The 24197-nt window shown below is 43.3% G+C and overlaps 1 protein-coding gene across 1 annotated transcript; it reads right to left on the minus strand.

The window, feature by feature from the left end:
- Positions 1–20240: 20240 nt before the first annotated feature.
- On the minus strand, positions 20241–21577 carry Apela (apelin receptor early endogenous ligand). Its single transcript, XM_059244596.1, has 2 exons — positions 21502–21577; positions 20241–20329 (listed from the first exon to the last, which is right to left on the minus strand). Exons 1-2 carry the CDS (start codon positions 21575–21577, stop codon positions 20241–20243), a joined length of 165 nt encoding a protein of 54 aa, XP_059100579.1.
- Between the last annotated feature and the right edge of the window lie 2620 nt (positions 21578–24197).

The following is a 24197-nucleotide window of genomic DNA, read 5'->3' on the forward strand; positions in this document are numbered from 1 at the left end:
AGTGCTAAGAGGAAAGTTCATAGCTCTAAATGCCTACATAAAGAAGTTGGAGAAATCTCACACTAGTGACTTAACAGCACACCTGAAAGCTCTAGAACAAGAAGAAGAAAACTCACCCAGGTGGAGTAGACACCAGGAAATAGTCAAATTGGGGTCTTATATAAACAAAGAGTTGGTTCTTCAAGAAAATCAATAAGATAGATAAACCCTTATCCAAACTAACCAAAAGGCAGAGAGAGAACACCCAAATTAACAAAATTAGAAGTGTAAAGGGGGATATAACAACAGACACTGAGGAAATCCAGAGAATCATTAGGCAATACTTCAAAAACCTATACTCCACAAAATTGGAAAATTTAAAAGAAATGGACAATTCTCGGATAGGTACCACATACCAAAATTAAACCAAGACCAGATAAACAATTTAAATAGACATATTACCCCTAAGGAAATAGAAGCAGTTATTAAAAGTCTCCCAAGCATGGCTGTAGAGATGGCTCAGCAGTTAAGAGCACTGACTGTTATTCCAGAGGTCCCAGCAACCACCTGGTGGCTCACAACCATCTGTAATGAGATCCGGTGCCTGCAGGCGTACATGCCGACAACACTGCATACCCAGTATATAAATAAGTGAAAAAAGCCCAGGGCCAGATAGTTTCAGCACAGAATTTTACCAAAAATTCGAAGAGCTAATACCAATACTCCTCAAATTGTCCACACAATAGAAACAGAAGGAACATTGCCAAGCTCTTCTTATGAGGCTACAGTTACCATGATACCCAAACCACACAAAGATGCAACAAAGAAAGAATTACAGACCAATCTCCCCCATGAACATTGATGCAAAAATAATAAAATATTGGCATACTGAGTCAAAGAACACATCAAAAAAATTATCCACCATGACCAAGTAGGCTTCATCCCAGGAATGCAAAGATGGTTTAACATACAAAAATCTGTCAATGTAATCTACCATACAAACAAACTGAAAGAAAAAAACATTATCATCTCATTAGATGCTGAAAAAGCTTTCGACAAAAATCCAATACCCCTTCATGATAAAAGTCTTGGAGAGATCAGGGATATAATGAACATACCTAAATATAATAAAAAGCAATATATAGCAAGCTGATAGGCAACATCAAATTAAATGGAGAGAAACTCAAAATAATTCCACTAAAATCAGGAACAAGTCAAGGTTGTCCACTCTCTCCATATATATTCAATATAGTACTCAAAGTTCTAGCTACAGCAATAAGACAACAAAAGGAGATCAAGGGGATACAAATTTTTAAGAAAGTAGTCAAACTTTCACTATTTGCAGATGATAGATAGTATACATATGTGACCCCAAAAATTCTACCAGGAAACTCCTACAGCTGATAAACACCTTCAGTAATGTGGCAGGATACAAGATTAACTAAAAAAATCAGTAGCCCTTTTATGTACAAATGTTAAATGGGCTGAGAAAGAAATCAGGGAAACAACACCCTTTACAATAGTCCAAATAACAAAATATCTTGGGGGTAACTAACCAAACAAGTGAAAGAACTGTATGACAAGAACTTTAAGCCTTTGAAGAAAGAAATTGAAGAAGATATCAGAAAATGGAAAGATCTCCCATGCTCTTGGATATGTAGGATCAACATAGTAAAAATGGCAATCTTACCAACAGCAATCTATAGATTCAGTGCAATCCCCATCAAAATCCCAACACAGACCTGGAAAGCACAATACTCAACTCCATATGGAAAAAGAAAAAAACCCCAGGATAGCTAAAACTATACTGTACAGAAAAGAAACTTCTGGAGGTATCACCATCCTTGACTTAAAGCTCTTCTATAGAGTTATAATAATAAAAACATCTTGATATTGGCATAAAAACAGACACATGGATCAATGGAATTTAATCAAAGACCCTGACATTAATCCACACACCTATGAATACCTGATTTTTGACAAAGAAACCAAAAATATACAATGGAAAAAAGAAAGCATCTTCAACAAATGGTGCTGGCATAACTCAACAGGGCATGTAGAAGAATGCAAATAGATCCATATTTATCGCCATGTGCAAAACTCAAGTCCAAGTTGATCAAAGACCTCAACATAAATCTGGTTACATTGAATCTGAGAGAAGAGAAAGTGGGAAGTATCCTTGAATGCATTGGCACAGGAGACAACTTCCTAAATATAACACCAGTAGCACAGACACCTAGAGCAGCAATTAATAAATGGGACCTCCTGAAACTGAGAAGCTTCTGTAAGGCAAAGGCCACTGTCAATAAGACAAAATGACAGCCTACAGAATGGGAAAATATCTTCACCAATCTCATATCTGACAGAGGGCTGATCTCCAAAATATATAAAGAACTCAAGAAACTAGACATCAGAATACCAAATAATCCAATTAAAAAAAAATAAGGTACAGATCTAAACAGAGAATTCTCAACAGAAAAATCTCAAATGGCCTAAAGACATTTAAGGAATTCCTTAGTCATCAGGGAAATGCAAATCGAAACAACTCAGAGATACCATCTTACACCTGTCAGAATGGCTAAGATAAAAAACACTGATGAGAGCTTATTTTGGAGACAATGTGGAGTAAGGGGAACACTCCTCCACTGCTAGTTGGAGTGCAAACTTGTACAGTCACTTTGGAAATCAGTATGGCAGTTTCTCAGAAAGCTGGGAATCAATCTACCTCAAGACCACTCTTGGGCATATACCCAAGGAATGCTCCATCCTACCACAAGGACACATGCTCAACTATATTCATAGCAGTGTTATTCATAATAACCAGAACCTGGAAACAACATAGATGCCCCTCAACTGAAGGATGGATAAAGAAAATGTGGCACATTTACACAATGGAGTACTGCTCTGCAGTAAAAAACAATGACATCATGAAATTTGCAGGCAAATGGATGGAACTAGAAAAAAATCATCCTGGGTGAGGTAACCCAGACCCAGAAAGACAAACATGTTATGTACTCACTTATAAGTGGATATTAGATGTAAAGCAAAGGATAACCAGGCTACAATCCACAACCCCAGAGAAGCTAGGTAACAAGGAGTACCCTAAGAAGGACCCACATGGATTGACCTAGGAAGAGGAAATAGATAAGATCTCCTGGGTACACTGGGAGGGATGTAAAAAAGAGGGGATGGGGGATGGGAACATGAGGGATTAGAATGGCTGAGTTGGGAGAGAGATGGAGAAGGAGAGCAATGAAAGAGATGTCTTGATAGAGGGAACCATTTGGGGGTTAGGGAGAAATTAGGGAAATTTCCAGGAGTCCACAAGAATGTCCTCAGCTAAGACACCTAGCAATACTGGCCTTCTGTAATCAGACTGGTGACTACCCTAATTGTCATCATAGAGCCTTCATCCAGTAACTGATGGAAGCAGATGCAAAGATCCACAGCTAAGCACTGGGCGGAGCTCCTGGAGTCCAGTTGAAGTGAGGGAGGAGGGATTATATAAACAAGGGAGTCAAGATCATGATGGGGAAACCCACAGAGACAGCTGACCTGAGCTAGTAGGATCTCACGGACACTGGACTGACAGCTGGGGAAGCTGCGTGGGACCAAACTAGACCCTCTGAATGTGGGTGAGTTGTGTGGCTTGATCTGTTTGTGAGGTCCCTGGTAGTGGGACCAAGATTTATCCCTGGTGCATGAAATGGCTTTTTGGAGCCCATTCGCTGTGGTGAGATACCTTGTTCAGCCTTGATACAAGGGGGAGGGGCTTGGTCCTGCCCCAACTTGGTATGCCAGACTTTGTTGACTCCCCAAGGGAGGCCTTACCCTCTCTGAGGAGTGGATGTGGGGGTAAGATGTAGGGGAGGTGAGGAGAGTGAAGCCGGAGAAGGGGCAGGAGGGGAAACTGTGGTTGATATATAAAATGAAAAAAAAAATTAAATGAATAAAAAAAGGAAAAAAAAAGAATATGAATTTGAAACATTAAAAAAAAAAAAAAAAAAAAAAGAGCCGGGCAGTGGTGGCGCACGCCTTTAATCCCAGCACTCGGGAGGCAGAGCCAGGCGGATCTCTGTGAGTTCGAGGCCAGCCTGGACTACCAAGTGAGTTCCAGGAAAGGCGCAAAGCTACACAGAGAAACCCTGTCTCGAAAAAACCAAAAAAAAAAAAAAAGAAAAAAAAAAGAAATCATTAAAAAAAATAAATGAAAATGCCAATCAGATTGGGGAGATGGCTCCGTGGGTGAAAGAGCCTGTATTGCATCCTGACAGCCTGATTCAGTCCCTAGAACACATACCACAGCCGGATGGAGTGCCTTGCCCTTCACAATCGCACCTCTCAGTGAGCTGGAAAGTGGAAACTGGATTGGCCAGAGTTTGCGTAGGCAAACCTGGAGCACACTGGGCAGTGTCACAAACAAGAGACCCTGCCTGGAAAAAAAACAACAACAAAAAAAACAAAAAACAAGGTGTGGGTGGTGTGGGGGTGGGGAGCCTGGAGAGATGGCTCAACAGTTAAGAGCACGGTCTGCTCTTGCAGAGGTTTCAGCCCCAGGATTTACATGGCAGGGGGAAAAAAAAAGTCCGTCACCCCAGTTCTAGGGAATCCAACCCCGTCTTCTGGCCTCCGCAGGTACCAGGCATATACACACAAGTGGGCAAAACACTTACACACATACACGGAACAAGAAAAGGCAAACCCAAGGTGGCAAGCCAGTTTAGCAGGTTAAAGCACTTGATGTCAACCCGACAACCCGAGTTTAATCCCTGAGACCAACGAGGTGGAAGAAGATTGACACCTGCAAGTTGTCCTTTGACCTCCACACCTGCGCCATGGCATGCACGCACCCACCCACATATACATATACATCAATAAATATAACTTTTTTAAAGGTGGAAGGCAGAGCCACGTGTGGTGGCCACCTTTAATCCCAGCACTAGGGAGGCAGAGGCAGACAGATCTCTGAGTTCGCGGCCAGCTTGGTCTACACAGTGAGTTCCAGAACAGCTGGGAGCAGCCAGGCATGGTGGTGCACGCCTAAAATCCCCGCACATGTGGCAGAGGCAGGCTGGTATATGTGGATCTGAGGCCCACCTGGACTACAATATGAGTTTCAGGGCAGCCAACCTGGTCTCAAAACAAAAACAGCAAAAAGATGGAAGGTAAGAACCAACTTCCGCAAGTTGTCCTCTGACCTTCACGTACCCTCCTCCCTGGACAAATCAACGAAAGCTGAGTGAACATGAACAAGAAAATGGGTTGGAGCCTACAAATCCTCAGGATCTGCCGCCCCCCCCCGCACCCCCGCACCCCCCCCCCCCGTGACCCATTGCTCCACTGGGACTCCACCTTCCCCAATAGCATCACCAGGCAGGCCAACTGTCCAAACACAGGAGCCTCACATTCAAACCACAACTGCCTATAATAATATTTGTGTGAAAAACAGTTCATCTCAGCCCCATCACAAATTCTCAGTCAAGCGTCCCAGATGCAGCACTCTCATTTTACCTGCTGGAGATGCCGGGTTCTGCAGCTTGCACCAGACACTGCAGGACGCACAGGGAGCTGCACAGAACAGACCCAGGTCCTGCCTACACTGTGATCGGCTCCACTAGAAGTAGACGGGGATTGGTACTGCGCATGCCTGACACCCCTCAGCTGGCTAAGTGCCTGAAGAGCCGCAGGTGACGGCCCTGATCGGCCAAGCCAACGCAGCAATCATTTAATTCTTCCTGGCGGCCTTCTCCGGGTCTTGCTGCAGTACTTTTGTTTTGGAGGACAGCCAGAGGACCACAGTAAGGCTGCCGGCTGATCTAGAAACTTCCTTTGGTCTAGAACAGACGTTTTCATTAGTTCACAAAGAAGGCACGCACAAAGGGAAAGATGTCCTCTAGGCCTTTCAGAAAACATGGAGCTGTTCATTTGACCACACAGATGAGATGGGTCGAGAAGAAATGCCCGATGAATGTCACCATGCCATGGAAGGGTCTAAACAAGCTGAAGTCTCTTGCCAAGACGTTAGAGCCGCATATCTAGCTGAGACAGTTTCCTAAAGCAGGTGAAGGAGAGTGATGAGAAAGAGAAAGAAGCCGAAGGGGAGAGGTGATTGGGCTCAGCTGCATCGGGTCAACCCCGGCTTGCCTATCTAGTGCCTTGACATAACTAGACATAACAGCCCAAGAAAACCCATACTGTAAAACCAAAACAGTCAAACACCATTCTCCCAGCGTGAGAGGAGAGTCCGGCCGCAAAGCTGTTTCACACAGCCAGGAGCGCAAAGGTAATCTGTGGAACAGGAACCGGTACCTCAGTGGGTAACTTTCCATCTCAACGGGCTAGCCTTGTGGGGCGTTCTACGCCTTTGTGGAATCTTGACCCATTCCACGATTCAAATTCCTCGGGGTTGAAGGATGGTTATGAAGCGGTTGGAGAAGTTTGAGGGTAACAGTGTTCAAGGCGGAGTTAGAGCCTTAAAAAGCCTCTTGGCTTCAAATAATTTAGTTCCCAAAGGGCTGAAAGAGGTTCTTTGGCGCCACTATCAGGAAGTAGGGACATGCCCCACATAGGAAATGTGAAGATTGTCAGATGGGCAAGTCAATGCTTGAGGCTCTTCGGGACATTTTATTTATTTATTTTTTTATCAAGTGGAAGGGAAAGACAGTGAAATAATTTAAATGCGGTGTAATATTGGTGTTGGAGAGATGGCTCAGCAGTTGAGCACTTGCTCTTGAAGAGGATCTACATTGGGTTCCCATCACCCACGTGGTGGCTCACACTATCCGTAACTCCAGTTCCAGGGACCTGATGCCCTCTCTGGCTTCCAAGAGTACCAGAGAGACAAATGGTACACTTATACATACAGACAAACTACTAATACACATGAAATAAAATAAATCGTTAATTAAAAAAAACAAACCCAGTGTAATATTTGTTTTGGAATTTTTTTGTTTTTCTTTTTGAGACAAGGACTCACTGTGTACCCATCTATGTCTTGGAACTTGATCTGTATATCAGGTTGCCCTTGAACTCAGAGATCCATCTGCCTCTGCCTCCTGAGTGCTGGGATTAAAGGCACTTACCACCATACCTGGAAATATTTGACTCTTGGAAGGATATCTGGGAAGAGCTGAAAGCAATCTTTCAATATCTTTAAAAGTTCTAAGAAGGGGAGGCAGAAGCAGGTGGATATCTGTGAGTTCAAGGCCAGCCGGGTCTATATAGTGAGTTCTTGGACAGCCAAGGCTACATAGAGCACCCTCTGTCTCAAAAAAACCAATAAAATAAAGTAAAGTAAATAAAAGCTCCAAGAAGGAGTGGGCAGTGGGAAGTGTGAACTAGAGGAACAATGGTATTGATAAAGTCCTAGTTCTTCATGTATGTGTAAGCGTGTGGGCATGCATGATGTGGGTGTGGAAGTCAGAGTACAACTTGTAGCAGTCCGTTCTCTCCATCCACCCTTCCACCATGTGTGTCCTGGGGACTTGGCAGCAAGTGCTTTACACGTCACTCCACACACACATGTTCCTTTTTTGGAGGCGACAGGGTCTCACTCTACAGCCCTGGCTGGCCTGGAACTTTCTATGTACAAACGCTAGCTTCAAATTCATAGAGATATTCTTGATTCTGCCTCCTAAGAACCAGGAATAAAGGCATGTGCCATCATGACTAGTCTGGTTCCTATATTAAGATATACATATATGCCTTAATAAGATACACACACACACACACACACACACACACACACACACACGACATAAGTGCCATTGGGGGTTTTGTTTTCTTGTGTGTGTTTTGAGAGTGAGTCTCAGCATTTAGCCCAGGCTAGCCTCAAACTTACTTTCTTAAATTTATTGGTTTTTTTTTAAGACATATTGATTTTTGTTTTATGTATGTGAGTGGTTTGCCTACCTCTATGTCTGTGCATCATGTGTCCATGCAGTACTTATGGAGTCCAGAAGAGGGCACCAGATTCCTTGAAACTGGAGTTAGTTGTGAGCCACCCTGTAGATGCTGAGACTTGAACCCTGGTCCTATGGAAGAGCAGCAAGTGTGCTTAACCACTGAACTGTCTTTCTAGCCCCCAGCTTTTCTCCTCTTGCCTTGGTCTTCCAAGTGCTATGATTACAAGCCCACAGCACTGCCCCTGCTGAGTCTCAAACTGTCAATTGAGCTATTTAAACTGAAGCATTTCTCCATCCCAGATCGAAAAGCCTGAGGCTTAAGACCTCCATGTGTGTGCTGTGGTTTATGCATGCCCACAAACGTGCACATACACACAAAAATAAGTGCAATTTTTCTTAAATTTAAAAAAATTACTTCAGATAAAGCCCCATGAACAGGACAATGAATACAGAAAAGCTGACCATGCTTTTTAGGAACTGCAACGGGACGTGTATACGGTGAATGCTCATTAACTTAAGAGTTGGTTGTTAGGCATTAATGTATCCTCCTGGACCACTTGTTCTTATCCTTTTTCTGAGAAAAGATCTCATGTAGCCCAGGCTGGATTTGTTTCTGAGTCTCCTAGCTCTACCTCCCAAATGCTAAGGCATTTGACATGTGCCATCAAGCCCTGTTTGTGTTACCGGGGGTCTATTTAACCCAGAGTGTGTACATGCTGGACAAGCACTCTGCTGATGGAGTGAAATCTCCAGCCTCTGGACCGATTGTTTCTTGTAACCAGCTCTTCCTTCCTTCCTTCCTTCCTTCCTTCCTTCCTTCCTTCCTTTCTTCCTTCCTTCCTTCCCAGCACAGGCATGCAGCAGTCTGGCTTTCAACCTTACTCCTTCACTGTGCCTGCAAAGTAGATCAAAAAATGAAGTAGCTTCTGAGTCAAGAGATACTATTCATGCCTGTTACTCCCTGATGCTCTGTAACCTTGCTCTCTGACTGATCCACCTGATTGTAGCAGATTTACACTTCATCTCCTTGCAAGGACACATGGCAGACTTTTGACATATAGTATGAAACAGATGTCTGTGAGGCAGCATGAAGAGTTATATCCATGTACTTACTTTATGCTGTAGTGGTGGTTTAGCCCTGCCATTAGAACCAGGTTTCCAGGAGTTCACGTCCAAGCCTGTCCTGTTCTATCTGGTTTGAACTTCGATAAGTTCCTCCTCCCCTCCCTCCTTCTCTCCCTCCCTCCCCCCTCCTTCCTACATTCCTCTTTTCTCACCAGGGTTTCACCATGCATCCCAGGCTGGCCATGAACTCATTATGTATCCTAGGCTTGCCTTGAACTTACATCAGTCCTCCTGGCCCAGCCTCCCAAGTGATGAGAGCAGCAGGAGTGTTCCCAGGCCCAGCTAGCTACAAGAGCATCTTAATCACTTACAAGGGAAATATCTTGCTTCTCTTTTAAATTACGAGTTTAGAAGGTTTTTCTTGTTCGTTTTCCAAAACTCACTTTATTAAAGATGTTAGCAAATCTGAAGAATTACAACCATTTCTGTTTTGGTTTATGTGCATTTCTACTGCTCTTGCAGAGGACTGGAGCTTGGCTTCCAGCACTCCATATTAGATGGTTCACAACCACCTGTAACTCCAGCTCAAGGGCATCTGATGTCCTCTTCTGACCTTGGTGGACAGTGTTTGGTTCTATCTGTCTGTCTGTCTGTCTGCCTGCCTGCCTACCTGTCTGTCTGTCTGTATCTATCTATCTATCTATCTATCTATCTATCTATCTATCTATCTATCTATCTATCTATCTATTGATCTATTGATCTATCGATCTATCTTGAGGCAAGGTCTTATCTGTAGCCCCAATAGGGCTAGAACTTTTTATGTTGTCCAAGCTAACTTCATGACAATCCTCCTGCCTCAACTTTTCAAGCTCTGGGATTACAGGCATGAGCTACCACACCCAGCCCCAAAAGTCTGCTAATAATCTGATAGCAAGATTAAAACCCATGATAGTGCCAGATTTGCTATTTTCCTATTTTCTTTCCGGTGGTGTTGAGGATGGTCAAATTCTTTTTTTAAAAAATAGAATATCTTTTATTAATTCTTTGATGATTCATACATGAAAACAATGTATCTTTACTGTAGGTGTAGCCCAGGTTGGCCTTGCCTTTGACTCACAATCCTCCTGGTTCTGCTTCTTCAGCACATCCTGCAGACATGAGACAAATTCTTTATGTAATAACCTCAACCCTCCTTTTTAATAATTAAGGGTGGCTAGTCGGTGGTGGTGGTGGTGGTGGTGGTGGTGGTGGTGGTGGTGGTGGTGGTGCACACCTTTAATCCCACCACTGGGAGACAGGCAGGCAGATCTCTGAGTTTGAGGCCAGCCTTATCTCCAGAGTGAGTTCCAGGCCAGCCAGGGCTACACAGAGAAAGCTTGTCTCTGGTACGATAGCTGAGAAAAAAAATGCTTGCCTCCAAGCACATAGTAGAAGGAAAGAATACACTCTAGAAAGTTCTTCAACTTCTACATGAGTGGTGACATGTGTGGATCATACACATACCCATGAATACACACAAAACAAACATATTCAATATCAAATGCTTAAAAATTCACTGACTTCTTTTAAAAAAAAAAGCTATTCCTTGAGTTTCATACATGCATACAATGCATTTCAATTATATTTGCCCTCTATAAATTACATGAAAGATTGAGAAAGGAATGAACATTTTCATTTTGAAATAAATGGTATTTTACATTTGCTTTTATAACCTTAAATGGATATTGCTCATAAAACATACTTTTATAAGCATTAAATTAAAACAACATACAACAGTAGCAATTAACAGTCTTTCCCCTTAATTTCAATAGAATTGATGAATCAAGTATTTTCTCTTTACTCTGAAAAGCTAATCAATGCAGTTAATCTTCTTCTCCTCCTTTCTGTTTTGGTGGTTTGTTTTGGTTTGGTTTTTCAAGACAGGGTTTCTAAAACAGGCTGGCCTTGAACTCACAGAGATACTTCAGCCTCTGTCTCCTGAGTGCTGGGATCAAAGGCATGGGCCACCGCTGCCCAGCTCTTTCTATCTTTTTTATTTTTGTTTTTTGGAAACAAGCTTTCTCTGTGTAGCCTTAGCTGCTCTGGAACTCACTCTGTAGACCAGGGTGACTTCGAACTCAAGAGATCCACCTTCCTCTGCCTCCTGAGTTTTGGGGTTAAAGGAGTATGCCACCATGCCCATCCTTCTACTGATTGATGGATGGATGGATGGATGGATTGAGACAGGACCTGCTGTAGCCCAGGCAGGTCTTAAGTTCCCGAGTCTCCTGCCTTCGCCTCCACAGAGCTAGGACTAAAAGTATGTGCCACCACACTCAGCCAGACTTCCAGTGGTATCTCCTTTAAACAGGTCTCCTGTAGCACAGGATGTCCTCAAACAGTGTAGCCTGAAGTAACCTTGAACTGTGGATCCTCCTGCCTCTCCTGCTCCACATGAGTCTGATGGCATGTGTGGACCATACACACACACCAGTGTTGGGATGCTAGGTGTTTTGCCAACATTTTTCATTTAATTCGGTGTTGGTAATCAAACTAGGGCTTTGTTCACAATAGGCAAGCTCTCTACTAATGGAGCTACATCCTTAAAAATGTGGTTTTCTGGGGGCTGGAGAGATGGCTCAGCAGTTAAGAGCACTGGCTGCTCCTCCAGAGGTCCTGAGTTCAATTCCCAGCAACCACATGGTGGCTCACAACCATCCATAGTGAGATGTGGTGCCCTCTTCTGGAGTTGCAGGCATGCATGCAGACGGGACACTGTATACATAACAAATAAATAAATCTTAAAAACCAAAACAAACAAACAAGAAAGACCCCTACTATTACACTTAAAAAAAAAAAAAAAAGTAGTTTTCTTGAGCCAGTGAGACGGTTTAGCAGGTGAAGGAGCTGTGGTCAAGGCCGACAACTTTACTTTGATCCCCAGGCCCCACATGGTAGAAGGAAACTGGCTTTTGGAAGTTGTCCTCTGAGCGCCACACAATACCATCACACGGAGGCGCCCATCCACACCCAATAAACACATAAATATAATATTGGAGAAGTGGTTTTCTTTTTAATCCATGTAAGAAGAATAATGTGCAATTAAAATCACTGACGTGTACACGCCATTAAAGGAGAAACAAAATTGGGCGAATGAAAAGGAGGGTGAAGGGAGAGAAAGGGGAAGGTACACGTGTGCAAACATAGTCGACACATATAATGTACATGCGTGTAAGTCAACGTACATGATGTACATGTGTAAATATAGTCAACGTACATGACATACTTGTAGGTAAATATCTTTATGAAACCCATCACTGTATAATGAATATATGCCAATAAAATGTGTAGAAGATGAGAGATTGTTATACGGACAAGTGAGTGTGTGTGCTCCAACCTAGTCTGTTTTCCATTTATATTACTTTCTTGTCAAAGAAAATCCAGGAGGAACCGTCTCAAGAGCCTAGAAGCCATCTGAGGTACTTTGCAACAACATCCGTTCGTGCAGGAGCTGCCACACTGTCGCCAGGCTGAGGTGGTTTTGGGATGGGTGGACATCTTTGCTTTCGCTCTTCTTCCGGTAGAACCAACGGAATCAGAGATTTTTCTGTTTGGGAGAAAGAAAGGCAGTACAGTAAGATCAGCTGGTCAACACGTCCCTTTCCCTATGCTTAACTTTTACTTATTTTCTTAAGTTACTTTTAACTTTTTTTGTGTTTTATGTGTGTGGGTGTTCTGGCAGCATGTATGTCTGTGCACACGTGTGCAGTGCGTGTGGAGGCCGGAACGGGACATTACAGCCCCTGGGAGGGAGGTTGCAGGTGGCCATGAGCCAGCTCTGGTCCCCTCAAGAACAAGCAGTCCTCTTAACTCCTGAGCCATCTCCTCAGCCCCTTCAGGTGTTAAGTTAGCAAGCAATCATCAAATTTAATTTCACTGAGGGAGAAGGTGGAAAAGTAGAAGAGCAGAGGGTGGACTGCGCCCGAGGCAAAGGCCTCGCATCTAATTTTTCTTCGACTTCTCTCCCTTTCTCTTCTGAGTCGTGAGCCTGGTGCTGTGGCCCATGCCTTTAATTCCCAGTAGGGGTCTGTAATGAAGGACTCCTATGATACCCTGATTCCAAGAAGGCGATGCTGGACCAGGAGTCCGCTTCCCTGTTTTAGCTTCTGACTTTCATGTCAAGCACACTCTCTCTCCCTCCTCACAGTCTCCAGCAACAGGCTGCTCATTCATCCCGTGGTTGTCCCCATACCATGTGAGAACACTGGGTAGAGTGGCCGACACTTATAATCCCAGCCCTGAGGAAGCAGGGACAGGGGGGTCCCAGGGGCTTCTGCTAGCCTATCTCACCCAATTGCCAACTCAAAGGAGATGGACAGTGTTCCTGAAGATGACACTCAAGGTCCTTCTCCAACCTCCACATGTCCACGTCAGAATATGTTTGTGCACCTGCATACACAAAGGTTCATTTTGAGTGTTCTATTCACTAGAAAAAATGGTCTCTTGGTATCTTTTGTTTTTAAAAAAGTTGCATTTATCTTTTATTTATGAATTTATGGTGGGTATGTGCACACGTGTGAGCGTCAGAGGATGACCTGTAGGACCCTGTTCAGGACTGAACTCTGGCCATCAGGTCTTTACCCGCTGAACCATCTCAAGGGCAGAGAGTGTACAGATACACTCTGGCTTGCAAGGTAGAAAGCCTCTGTTCAGGGGCCAGAGGACCAGATTAGAAGAGGAGGTGTTTTGTCCTGGAGCCTGGGAAAGGGCGTTGTGTTTGTTTCTCTTAGACTGAGCCTCACTAGTTCACTATGTAGCCTAGGCTGGCCTCAAACTCCCAATCCCGTCTTAGCCTCTGGAGTAAGAATTACCACATCTGGGTTAGGTTTGTTTGTTGTTGTTGTTTTGAGACAGGCCTTGAACTCTCTATGTAGACCAGGCTGGCCTCAAAAGTCAGAGATCAGCCTGACTCTGCTTCCTGAGAGCTGGATTAAAAGTGTGTAACACACTGCCTGTCTTTACCCTCCCTCCCTCCCTCTTTCCCTCCTTCCCTGCTTTCTCTCTCTCTGTCTCTCTGTGTCTCTGTCTCTGTCTCTCTGTCTCTCTCTGTTATTCTTTCTTTCTATTAGATATATCTTTTGTAGCCCAGGCTGGCCTCAAACTCCTTATGTACCTAACGCTGGCCTTGAACTATGGATCTCCATGTCTCTACCTCCCAAATTTGGGATTACAGGCCTACGGCACTGCCATGACCAACAGGAAGGGATTTTAATTGACTAGTCAATTGACTAAACTCTTCTGTGAAATCAGAAATAGAAGTTTGGTGCACCATACTTCATGCCTCTAATCCAGCCATGTTGAATGCAGAAGTGGGATGGATGCAATTTCTAGTCAGCCTAACCTAGTGAGTTCCAGGCCAACCAGACCTACGCAAGGAGACCCTGTCTGAAACAAAATTCAGAACAACACACCAAGCAAACACAAGACTGAAAACACGCCAAATTCATTCAGAAAGAAAGATGACTGATGGCCAAGTACAATTTTTCATTTTGTCTATGTTTGGGGGCACATAGGTAGAGGCCAGAGGACAACGTGAGGGAATCTGTTCTCTCCTTCCACCTTGCGGGTCTCACCTGCTGAGCATCTCACTGGTCCAGTGATAACCATTTACAGGGAATGTAAACAGGTGAGAGCAGGCTGCAAATGAGTGAACTGAAAAGGATGTGCGGCCGAGCAGTCCTGAGATGCTGAGGCACACAAGCGTGCGGGTGCATTTGTTTGAGGATGTAGGCTTGTTAGCACGTCAGCCTCCCTGCTCACATCCAGCCCAGAGAAAAAGAGGCTCAGGTACCTGTGGAAAGGTGTCTTTCATAGCACCAAAAAGAGGGTGAGGATGATCAGGGTGCAGGGACCTGGGTGGGATTAAGGCCAACTGATGACTTGGTTTTTTTGTTTGTTTGTTTGTTTTCTGTGATATAAGATGCAAAACTAGATCCAAAAAATGTAAGAACTGGACATTTGAAGGAAGTAGAAAAAGTAAGAAACAGTTCTTGTTTGGGGGCAAAGCAGCAGCTGGACCAGGGAAACACAACAGCTTGCCAAACTCAACAGATTAGAGATCAACTTAAGTGTGTCAAACTGACTTTGTGGAATTCTCGGGCTGCAATCACATTCCATACATGTGTGCCAGGTGCTAACACAGTCCGCCTGATTTCAATAGGTGACTAATTAAGAAAGCGACTAAGACACATAGGCACTGGGTACAATGCTGAGCACCCACGGTGTCCAGAACCCACCACCTGAGGTTGAGGCAGGAGCGTCACCTGAGGTTGAGGCAGGAGCGTCACTCGAGCCCAGGAATTCAAGGTCAGTTGAGCAACAAAGACAAGAAACAGAGAAAGGTGCTGTGGTGAAGGCTTGTAAACCCTGGCACTTGTGGACTCAAGCACTGGGAAGATAGAGACAGGAGAATCAGAAGTTCAAGGCCATCCTCAGATATATACCAAGTAAGAAACCACACACACAAAGACACAGACACACAGACACACACACACACACCCCTCAAAGCAAAATGAAAAACAATGAACCAGGAGTGGTGGGTCAAGCCTGTAATCCTGCAACACTGAGTTTCAGGCAAGCTAGGTCTACATAGTAAGACTGGACAGGTTAATTAAGTAGGTGAGGGGACTATGTCTCATGAAGAGTTTTCATTTTTTGCTTTAATGGCAGATACTGTCGTGTCTCCATAAGTTATATGCAAATACAAAAGAGTGACAATTACATTGTGAACATGCATTACAATTATCTATCTCTATATGTTTTTGTTTTCTGGCAAAAAGTTTGATTTCCACTGTGGATTAGGTGTGTTAAGGATGTTCTCTGAGCAGGAGCACTGGCCTGACTGTAACATCAGTCATTTTCCAGCTGTGTGTGGTGGCGCATGCCCATTATCCAGCACTCAGGAGGCAGAGGCAGGTGGGTTTTTGTGAGCTGAAGGCCAGCCTGGTCTGCACAGTGAGTGCCAGCTCACCTAGGGCTGACTCTTGAGACCCTGTTTCAAACAACAACAAAGCCTGATTTCTGTATTTGATTCCATGCTAATCAGTGTGGAGATGCTACAGATTTGAAAGTGCACACAGGAACCCTGGGGAAGCTCTCAGGCCATTAGATTCAGAAAAAGTTTGTACCCCATGATCAAAGTGCTAAATCTTGTCTTCAAGGGGCTTCTAACCTAATACCGATTAAAAAAAAAAAATCTAAAGAAACAAAGAGGAATGTGATAAATTGTTTTAAAAATCTAACAACAAAATTCTGTGAGATAGTGGGGGATCTCGCACTTGAGAGAAGCAGGCAGGAGGATTAGGAGTTCAAAGCCAACCTGAACTACCTGAAACCTTGTCTCTCTCTCTCTTTTTTTTTTTTAACCTTGGTTTTAAAAAAATAGTAACAAGGACCTGGAGAGAAGGCTCAGCAGCTAAGAGCACTGGCTGCTCTTCCAGAGGACCGGGTTCAATCCCAGCACCCACATGGTGGCTCACAAATGTCTGTAACCCCAGTTCCAGGAGATCTAATACTACACATGCTCTCATCCTCTGAGCTATCTCTCCAGTCTCTATATGAGACCAAAATGAATTAAAAAAAAAAAAAAAAAAAGCAGGGCTTGGGGATTTAATTCGGTGACACATCACTCAGGAAGTACAGGTCTGGCTCCTGGAGAGATGCTGGGGATCAAAGGAAACGAAGTGGGCTTGTAGCTCAGTTGAATATTTGGCTAACATGCTTAGGGCCCTGGTTTCCATCCACTCCCCAACACCACACCCTCCCCTGCACACCTCCCCCCACCAAGATAAGAAAACTAAAAGGGATGGGAGGTGTGACCCACAGCTGCTGTGTGAGGATCGCAGGAGCATTCTCTTCCCAGAGAAACCCTAACTGGAGCGGAAGGGACCCACCAAAGGAGAGTTTCCACGTGATGGGCAGTGGACACACCAGTTTGGAAAGGGAGTCCCTGCCAAAGGTGGAGTTAGATCTCAGCTAAATGCAAGAGGAAGAACGGGGTGAGGAAGATTGGGACCAGCGCAGAAGGGGGAAGGCAGCCAGAATACCACCATTTTTATTGTTGTTTTGTTATCCTGAAAAGGGTCTCACTCTGTAGACCAGGCTGGCCTGGACCACACAGAGAGATCCAGCTGCCTCTCCTGCTTCAGTGGTGGGATTAAACGGATGCACCACCCCACCTGGCGGAATACCATGCTTATTTGAAGAAGAAGAGAAAAGAGAGGATGAAAAGCACACTTTTATTTTGGGGTTGGATCTCAGGAAACTCAGGCTTCAGATCTTCCTACCTCCACCTCAGGAGTGCTGGGGTTGTAGCTGTGGACTACCGCATCTGGTTTAGAAGCGTATTTTAAATGCTAAGGGTGAAGAGAGTAATTTATTACTTATATTTTATATTTCTTTGCTTATTTTCTTTAATCTATTTTGAGGCAGGGTCTCATGTATGCCAGGTTGGCCCTGATCTTCTTACCTCTATTGTCCAAGTACTGGTATTACATATGTGCACTACCACAGTTGACTTATAAGCACATTTTGAATGATAAGGAAGGTTAATGAGAATTATTTAATTATTTAATAGATAGGGTTTCACGTAGCCCAGGCTGGCCCTGGTCCTCTTACCTCCCAAGTGCTAGGATGAGAGGTGTGTGCCACCACACCTGGCTGACAAGAAAGCGACTTAAAAATCTTTTCATAGCCACTGTCTCTGAGAAGTGAAAAGGGGCCATAGGGTGGGGGTGGGGCTTTGGCTTTTGATAGTCTTTATAGTCTTAGAAACAAATCTTATACATGTGTTACACTCGTCACCGAAAAGTCTGTATTAAAGGCGCGTGGTTACAGAGTGGATGCTTATCAGTAAAAACACTGAGATAGGGAGAGACGTTGGAAGAAGGAAGACAATGGAATCTAGCTCCCTGCCTGTCTCCATCCTTTCTCATTCTCCTCAAAGCTTACACTTCCCTTTCTTGTCTTCCTACAGGCTAATTCACTTAGAGCCGCAGGTGATGCTGAAGTATTTCTGCGGGAAAACAATATATCTCAAGGAAATGTGCTGGACATGGCACATTTCCTTGAGTCGGTTTGAAAGGCTAGCAATCATGCTGAGGTCAGCAAGGAGCACAGTAGGAGTTGACAAGATCAACAGAATAAAGAGAATGGGCATTCTATTACAGGAGCAGCTAAAAGTCTCCACGCCAAGGGTTACTCTGCAACGTACTGGAGTCAATTCGTTTGCCTTATCAACCTCTTCGCATTCTTCCTGGATCCTGAGTCAAATGACCACATGTGATTTCATCTAAAGCATGCAGAAAATGTGAAGAAATAAGGGAAGTTTCCATTCGGTATGGACTACCTGTCCAGGGAGGCTGTCTTTACCCAACTGTCAACATGCTTTTGCTACAAGATGTATGGGAATTGTGACAGCTTAGGTCCCTCCGAGTTGTCCTCAAATCGAAGGTGAGACTTGCGATTAGTACTGGCTGAGCTGGACCTTGGGAAGTTATCGTAATGTTTATCTTACATAGGCTCTTACAATAATTACTGGATTCCAACAGGTGACGTTTGTGTACTTGATGTAGGGCTAGTGTAAACACTGAGGAAATGGATGCTGTAACATGAGCAGACTATAGATCCACCAGCTCTCTTTCGGAAAGGCCCTTGCTATTAGCAGGCTTACACTGGTTTTATTCAAATTTCCCTGTGGTTTGTAAACTTGGAGTCAGGGTCAAACTTTCCCTTTACTTTGGCAAGTCAAGCTTACTTATTTACTGCCCTGATTTTATAGTAGGGCATTTGTGCAGAAAGCCAAGATAAAGGCTGACCTACTAAGGACTTGTGTTTGTATTTTTTCGGGGCATCTTCTTTGTGTGTACAGGAATTCTTTTGCTACTGTGAAAAGCCCCCCTTTGTCTTTGTTATTTATGGAGGAATGCTGGGGAAAATCTGCAACCCCTTCACTCCTCTCAAACACATTTTCCTGCTGTCTTTCAAGGTGAGGCTGATGGACACACACCAAAGGACACTTTAACATATTAAACCCTTCCGAAGCCCATTTCAATCACTACTCATCAGCTTTGGAGGAGCCTCCTAGTGTATTTTTCCAGGTTCCTCTACCAAACATACTTTTCATAACTTTGATAGTAAAGAGTAATATGTCACAGATATGTGCATGGAAACCTTGGCTTTCTGTCTCCTCCCCTGATAAATGTTTATTACTGACTTGCTCTTTCTTCGTTTCCTCTCTAAGGCTTTCACTGGGTTTGAAAAGCACGTATTAAACAATAGACATAGCAACCATTCTTTACACCAGATGAATAGACCCATAAAAGCTACAGTCTACAGACCAACTGAATAAGCTAATTTAGCAAATGCCTGTGTGCCTTAACCAGCTGGGGCTATCTCTGTAGTAGTTCTTTTTGCTTCAGACGTACTTTAAATGAATGAAAAAGCTAAAATTAATTACAAATGGATGTCAAATTATCCTTCCTTCCTTCCTTCCGTCTTTCTTTCTTTCTTTCTTTCTTTCTTTCTTTCTTTCTTTCTTTCTTTCCTTTCTTTCTTTCTTTCTTTCCTTTCTTTTTGTGTGAAGTGACTTACACTTGGGCAGCATTTGAGACTAGGTGAGCTGGTCCTGTTACTGGAGGTGTGCTGGAAAAGTCATTGGCCTCTTAGTGAGGGTGAAAACACAAAAGGCATGGAGCAAAATTGGACTCAGGACTTATTCTTAAAGATACAACCATCAAGACCAATTCTACGAACGAGGCTGGAAAGTGTCTTGCTGTTGGTATTATTAAGTTGATTTTATACATTAAGCCTGAAGTCTTAAGGCTGCTCTGTCATTGCTAAGGGATTGGGTTAAAATATCCAAATGCTTTCAAGCCCACACTGATCCAAATAGGAAATGGGCTTGTTCTGGCCTGCACTTGGATCTTCCATGTTTTCTAAATACATGTTTACGACACTTTTATGATTAAATTCCCCCAGTGCTCGATTGTCTGTAAAGTGTTAACATTTGCAAACACACATAATGGATTAGCCTTGTATAACCATTCAGACTCAGCAATCATCAGTATCTTCCCGTTATCTATTCCATTTTCTTCCTTAACTATGAAAGCAGTTTCCAAATGCCATGTCCTTTCATTCTCCCATGCATGACACATCTCTTAAACTTTTGCATCACTGTAAGTCGTGATCCCATTACAAACTAGGACTAAATAGGTATATAATTGCGTACAGTAAAACCATTTGTCCGGAAATACCTCAGGGGAAGGGCACCCGGGAATGGAGTGAAACACATCTCCTTCGGAAGCAGTTGTGTCTGTATACTTTTCTTTTCTTGGGAAAATTAACTGAAGAAAAAGGAAATAAGAACAATTAAAAAAAAAAAAAAAACATGGTATCTGGAGAACATGCAGCGTCTTCACAGTAAACTGCGCTCTAGTTATTTGTTCATCTGAGATTAAGGTGCACACAAATGACTGGGGTGCACACACGCGGGCACATTCCTAACATCCCGCGTTAGCTGTAAGACCTCAGTGGTGACATCTGCCTGCACATATTTCTTCCACAGCGTTCTCAGACGTCTCATCTTAGCTAGGGGAATTAATGGCAGTTGTTGGACAAGAACATTGTCCAGGATATGCTGTATCTTAGAAAACTAGAAATCCAATTTTTGTATTTTGGATTGAGTAATCATTGCTATAGGTAGTTAAAAAAAAAAAAGGAACAGCTAACTTGTAACTTTTTTTCTCATTTGATTAACCTCGGGGCAACCAGGGTTCTAATTAAAAAGCAGCGTCTGACTTTTCAGCCCAGGACACACCGTCTTTCATCTAGCCAAGGAAGCATTTTTCATGTCTGTAGTGACAGCCTTGGGTGTGACCATTGTCATCTTCCTGTTGAAACTTATGTGTCAGAAAACTTACGACTGACACCGTCCTTGAAAAACATGAAAACACTTGGAGCGTACATACCTTTCACATTTTTTCCTTCATAAACTCCGTAACGATCAAAACCTGCCCTGTGTAGATACACAGCCAGAGACGGCAGCCAGTGGGCCAGTTTATCACCTCACGTTGGCGCATCATGATTTGGCACAGCATTAACTCAATTCACATTGCCCTCCTCCAATCAACAACATGCATGCTCTCTTAATAAACCTACTTGGATCTTGCCTCTTACCTAAAAATCTAGGTTTACTAATAGACCAACATTCTCGGTTCTTCATACTTGTAAGGACAACATGCAATAGTTTAGAGAATGATTTTCTTAGAAAAATAATTGTAAACTATATATCAATATTTTAAAATGCAGTTACTTAGGAAAAAATACCCAAAGAGTATCCCCCACCATCACCACCACAAGATAACTAACGTAGTTCAGAAAGCCTCCATATTTCCCTCAGTACCATTAACTGCTGGTGTACCTAAATCATTCTCAGTATAAACATCACACTTAAGGACCTAGAAGTACAAACAGGCAAACAAACAAGTCACCCAGGCCAATTGTTTCAAAGACCTACCTGGCCTCTGTTCGATGACAAAAAGAAGACTCATTGCAAAAATAAAAAATACCAAAAAATAATGCTGAAATCTCATTTTTTTTTTCTTTTCACACACAAGTGAACAAAAGCTCTCCAAGCAAAGGAATCGTCTGTAAATAGTCTGCGCGGTATCTGTCCAGCTCACCCCGCATCCTACAGACAGAACTCAGAGGGCTGCTGGCTGCTTTTTCCAGAAAAGGTTAATGATCACATCAGACAAGGTTACAGGCGCACTGGGCTGTGGTCAGAGCTCCCAAGCCTCAAGCCCCTCCCCCATTCCTCTCTGCTTCTCCCCCGTCACTCCCCTTTATTTCCATAAGCAAATATTGGTGAAATGGACCATTCAGGCATGCAGGAACTTCAGTGGGAAGGCTCCTCCGCAAGGCTCCAAGGAGGGTGACTCCAATCTGTTTATGAAGAAAAATGTAAAAGGAGGCATGGCCTGCCTCCTCTCCTCCCCATTTGCATCTGTTTAAACTTTGCATTGCCCATATTGGTCCCACATGCAGAAACCAGTGGAAAGGGCAGGAAGTTTCTCTTTTGTCCTCTTGCAGAAGGAATGCTGGAGCTCTAACTTAAGATTCCCAAACGCTTGATGCCAACTGTGTTGCAGTGCTTCCTCTTTGCCAAACCTACAACAAAGTAGTGCCTATTTATATTAAATCTCCAAATGGCTTAATTTGTGGGGGTTTCTATCATCAGAGGTTCCCGGAGTTTAGAAAGTTCAGAAGGAAATCTGCAAAATGTTTATCTTTTTATTTAAGTGCAATTTAAAAAGTAATGGAGATTATTTTCATCCGCAAACATCTAAGAGTTTTCAAAAGAAGCCCAGGCGAGGCACAGACACAAAATCCCGCGCTCTGCTGTAAATTTGCGTGTGGTGGAGTGTCAGGTAACCACAGGCACACAGACCACATTACAGATGGAGAGAGAATTTTCTAGTTCATCTCCAAAGAAATGAAAGGAGTCTAGTTTTGTCTTGTACACATACCAAGCTTTCCTGTTTAAGGGCTTTCTTACCTGTAATAAAATGCTGTTATATGTGAGAATTATTGTAATTGTTCTAAGCCAGAAGGACACGTAGCTATATTCTGAAATATAAGTAGACCCAAGATATCAAACCTCAAGTGCACGTGAGTGGTTGTGAACTGTCAGGAACTGTGTTATAGTCGGCATCTTCAGAGTCAGGTGATGGGCACATACAACCTTAGGCTTCATAAGGTTTGAAACTCATGCACAATCGGTTTTGATTTTACAAATCAACCTGTAAAATTCCACATCTGCCTAGTTGTGCATTGCGGTTTGTAGAGAATGTTTTTAAAAATTATTTAAAACATTTCAAAAGATCATTTCAGGCCAACTATGATGGCACAGACCTTTAATCCCAACACGCAGGAGGCAGAGGGAGGCATATCTCTGTGAGTTCCAGGCCAGCCTGGTCTACATACTGAGTTCCAGTACAGCCAGGGCTACATAGCAGAGAGACCATGTCTCAAAAATAAATAAATAATAAAAATTTATTTGGTATGTATGGGTGTTTTGCTTGTATGTATGTCTGTGTACCATGTACATGCAGTGTCCACAGAGGGCCAGAAGGGGGCATCAGGTCTCCTGGAGCTGGAGTTACAGACAGTAGTGAGTACTGGAATAAACCCAGGTCATCTGTTAGAGCAGGTCCTGCTCTTAACTGCTGAGCCATCTCTCCAGACCTGTTTTATGTTTTTGTTTTGTTTTGTTTTTTAAAGAATTTTTAATCCAGAAGTGGTGGTAGTGTATGCCTTTAGTCCCAGCATTCAGGAAGCAGAGGAAGGTGGATCTGAGTTTGAGGCCAGCCTCTTCTATAGAGTGAATTTCTATTTGTGGAGTTATAAAGGTTTGGTGAAGGAATATATTAAATTTGTGGGATGTTAAATATTCACTTATATAGTTTAAATAATTTTTGAAAAAATTGTGATGCTAGGTGGTGGTGGCAGCGCATGCCTTTAATCTAACACTTGGGAGACAGAGGCACTCAGATCTCTGAGTTCAAGTCTAGTTTGATCTACAGAGCAAGTTCCAGGACAGCCAGGGTTACACAGAGAAACCCTGTCTCAAAAAAAAAAAAAAAAAAAAAAAAAAAAAGAAGAAAAGAAAAAAATCACATATTACCACGCCTGCCTTCAACAGTTATTTTTACAAGTACAATAACAAATGATTACAGAGTTGATGGACAACTGGAATGCCAGGCACTGAGGAACAAGGCCATATGACCAGTGGTTTTGTGACTGTGAGGCAGCAGTCATGGTCGATCATTCATCACGGCACTGAATAACCAGGTGTGGAGACATCTTGGTAGGAAAATGGAGTCAGAATAATACAAGTGTCTCTGCCAAGAGCACCCATCATGCAGCGGTGTGAACCGATGACTCTTCCACACTAGGGCACACAGAGGTTCACCTCCGACAGGCGAGCCCAAAGCAGCGTCCCCTTTAAGCCAGGTACCATGCTAAGCGTATGTCATGCATTACGTCACAGCATCCACCCCAGACCCTGAAGTGTTACTCCATCCATCTGCTTGCTCAATGAAGGAATTGATAGCTAAGGAAGAGGAGTCGGTAGGATTCCATCCCATCATCTGAGCTTTCAATCATGTTGCTCTAGTTTTCTCTTTAAGGTACAAATTCTCGTTCCTATTT

The sequence above is a fragment of the Peromyscus eremicus genome, chromosome 17 (assembly GCF_949786415.1).
Source record: "Peromyscus eremicus chromosome 17, PerEre_H2_v1, whole genome shotgun sequence".
In the NCBI taxonomy this organism is placed as follows: domain Eukaryota; kingdom Metazoa; phylum Chordata; class Mammalia; order Rodentia; family Cricetidae; genus Peromyscus; species Peromyscus eremicus.

What these genes read in the sequence shown, in the direction of transcription:
- Apela (XM_059244596.1), bottom strand. Translation starts at nt 21,577, where the DNA reads ATGAGATTTCAGCATTATTTTTTGGTATTTTTTATTTTTGCAATGAGT. An exon ending in TGTCATCGAACAGAGGCCAG is followed by an intron (nt 20,330 to 21,501) that starts GTAGGTCTTTGA and finishes CTTTTTCTTCAG; the next exon opens with TTAATTTTCCCAAGAAAAGA.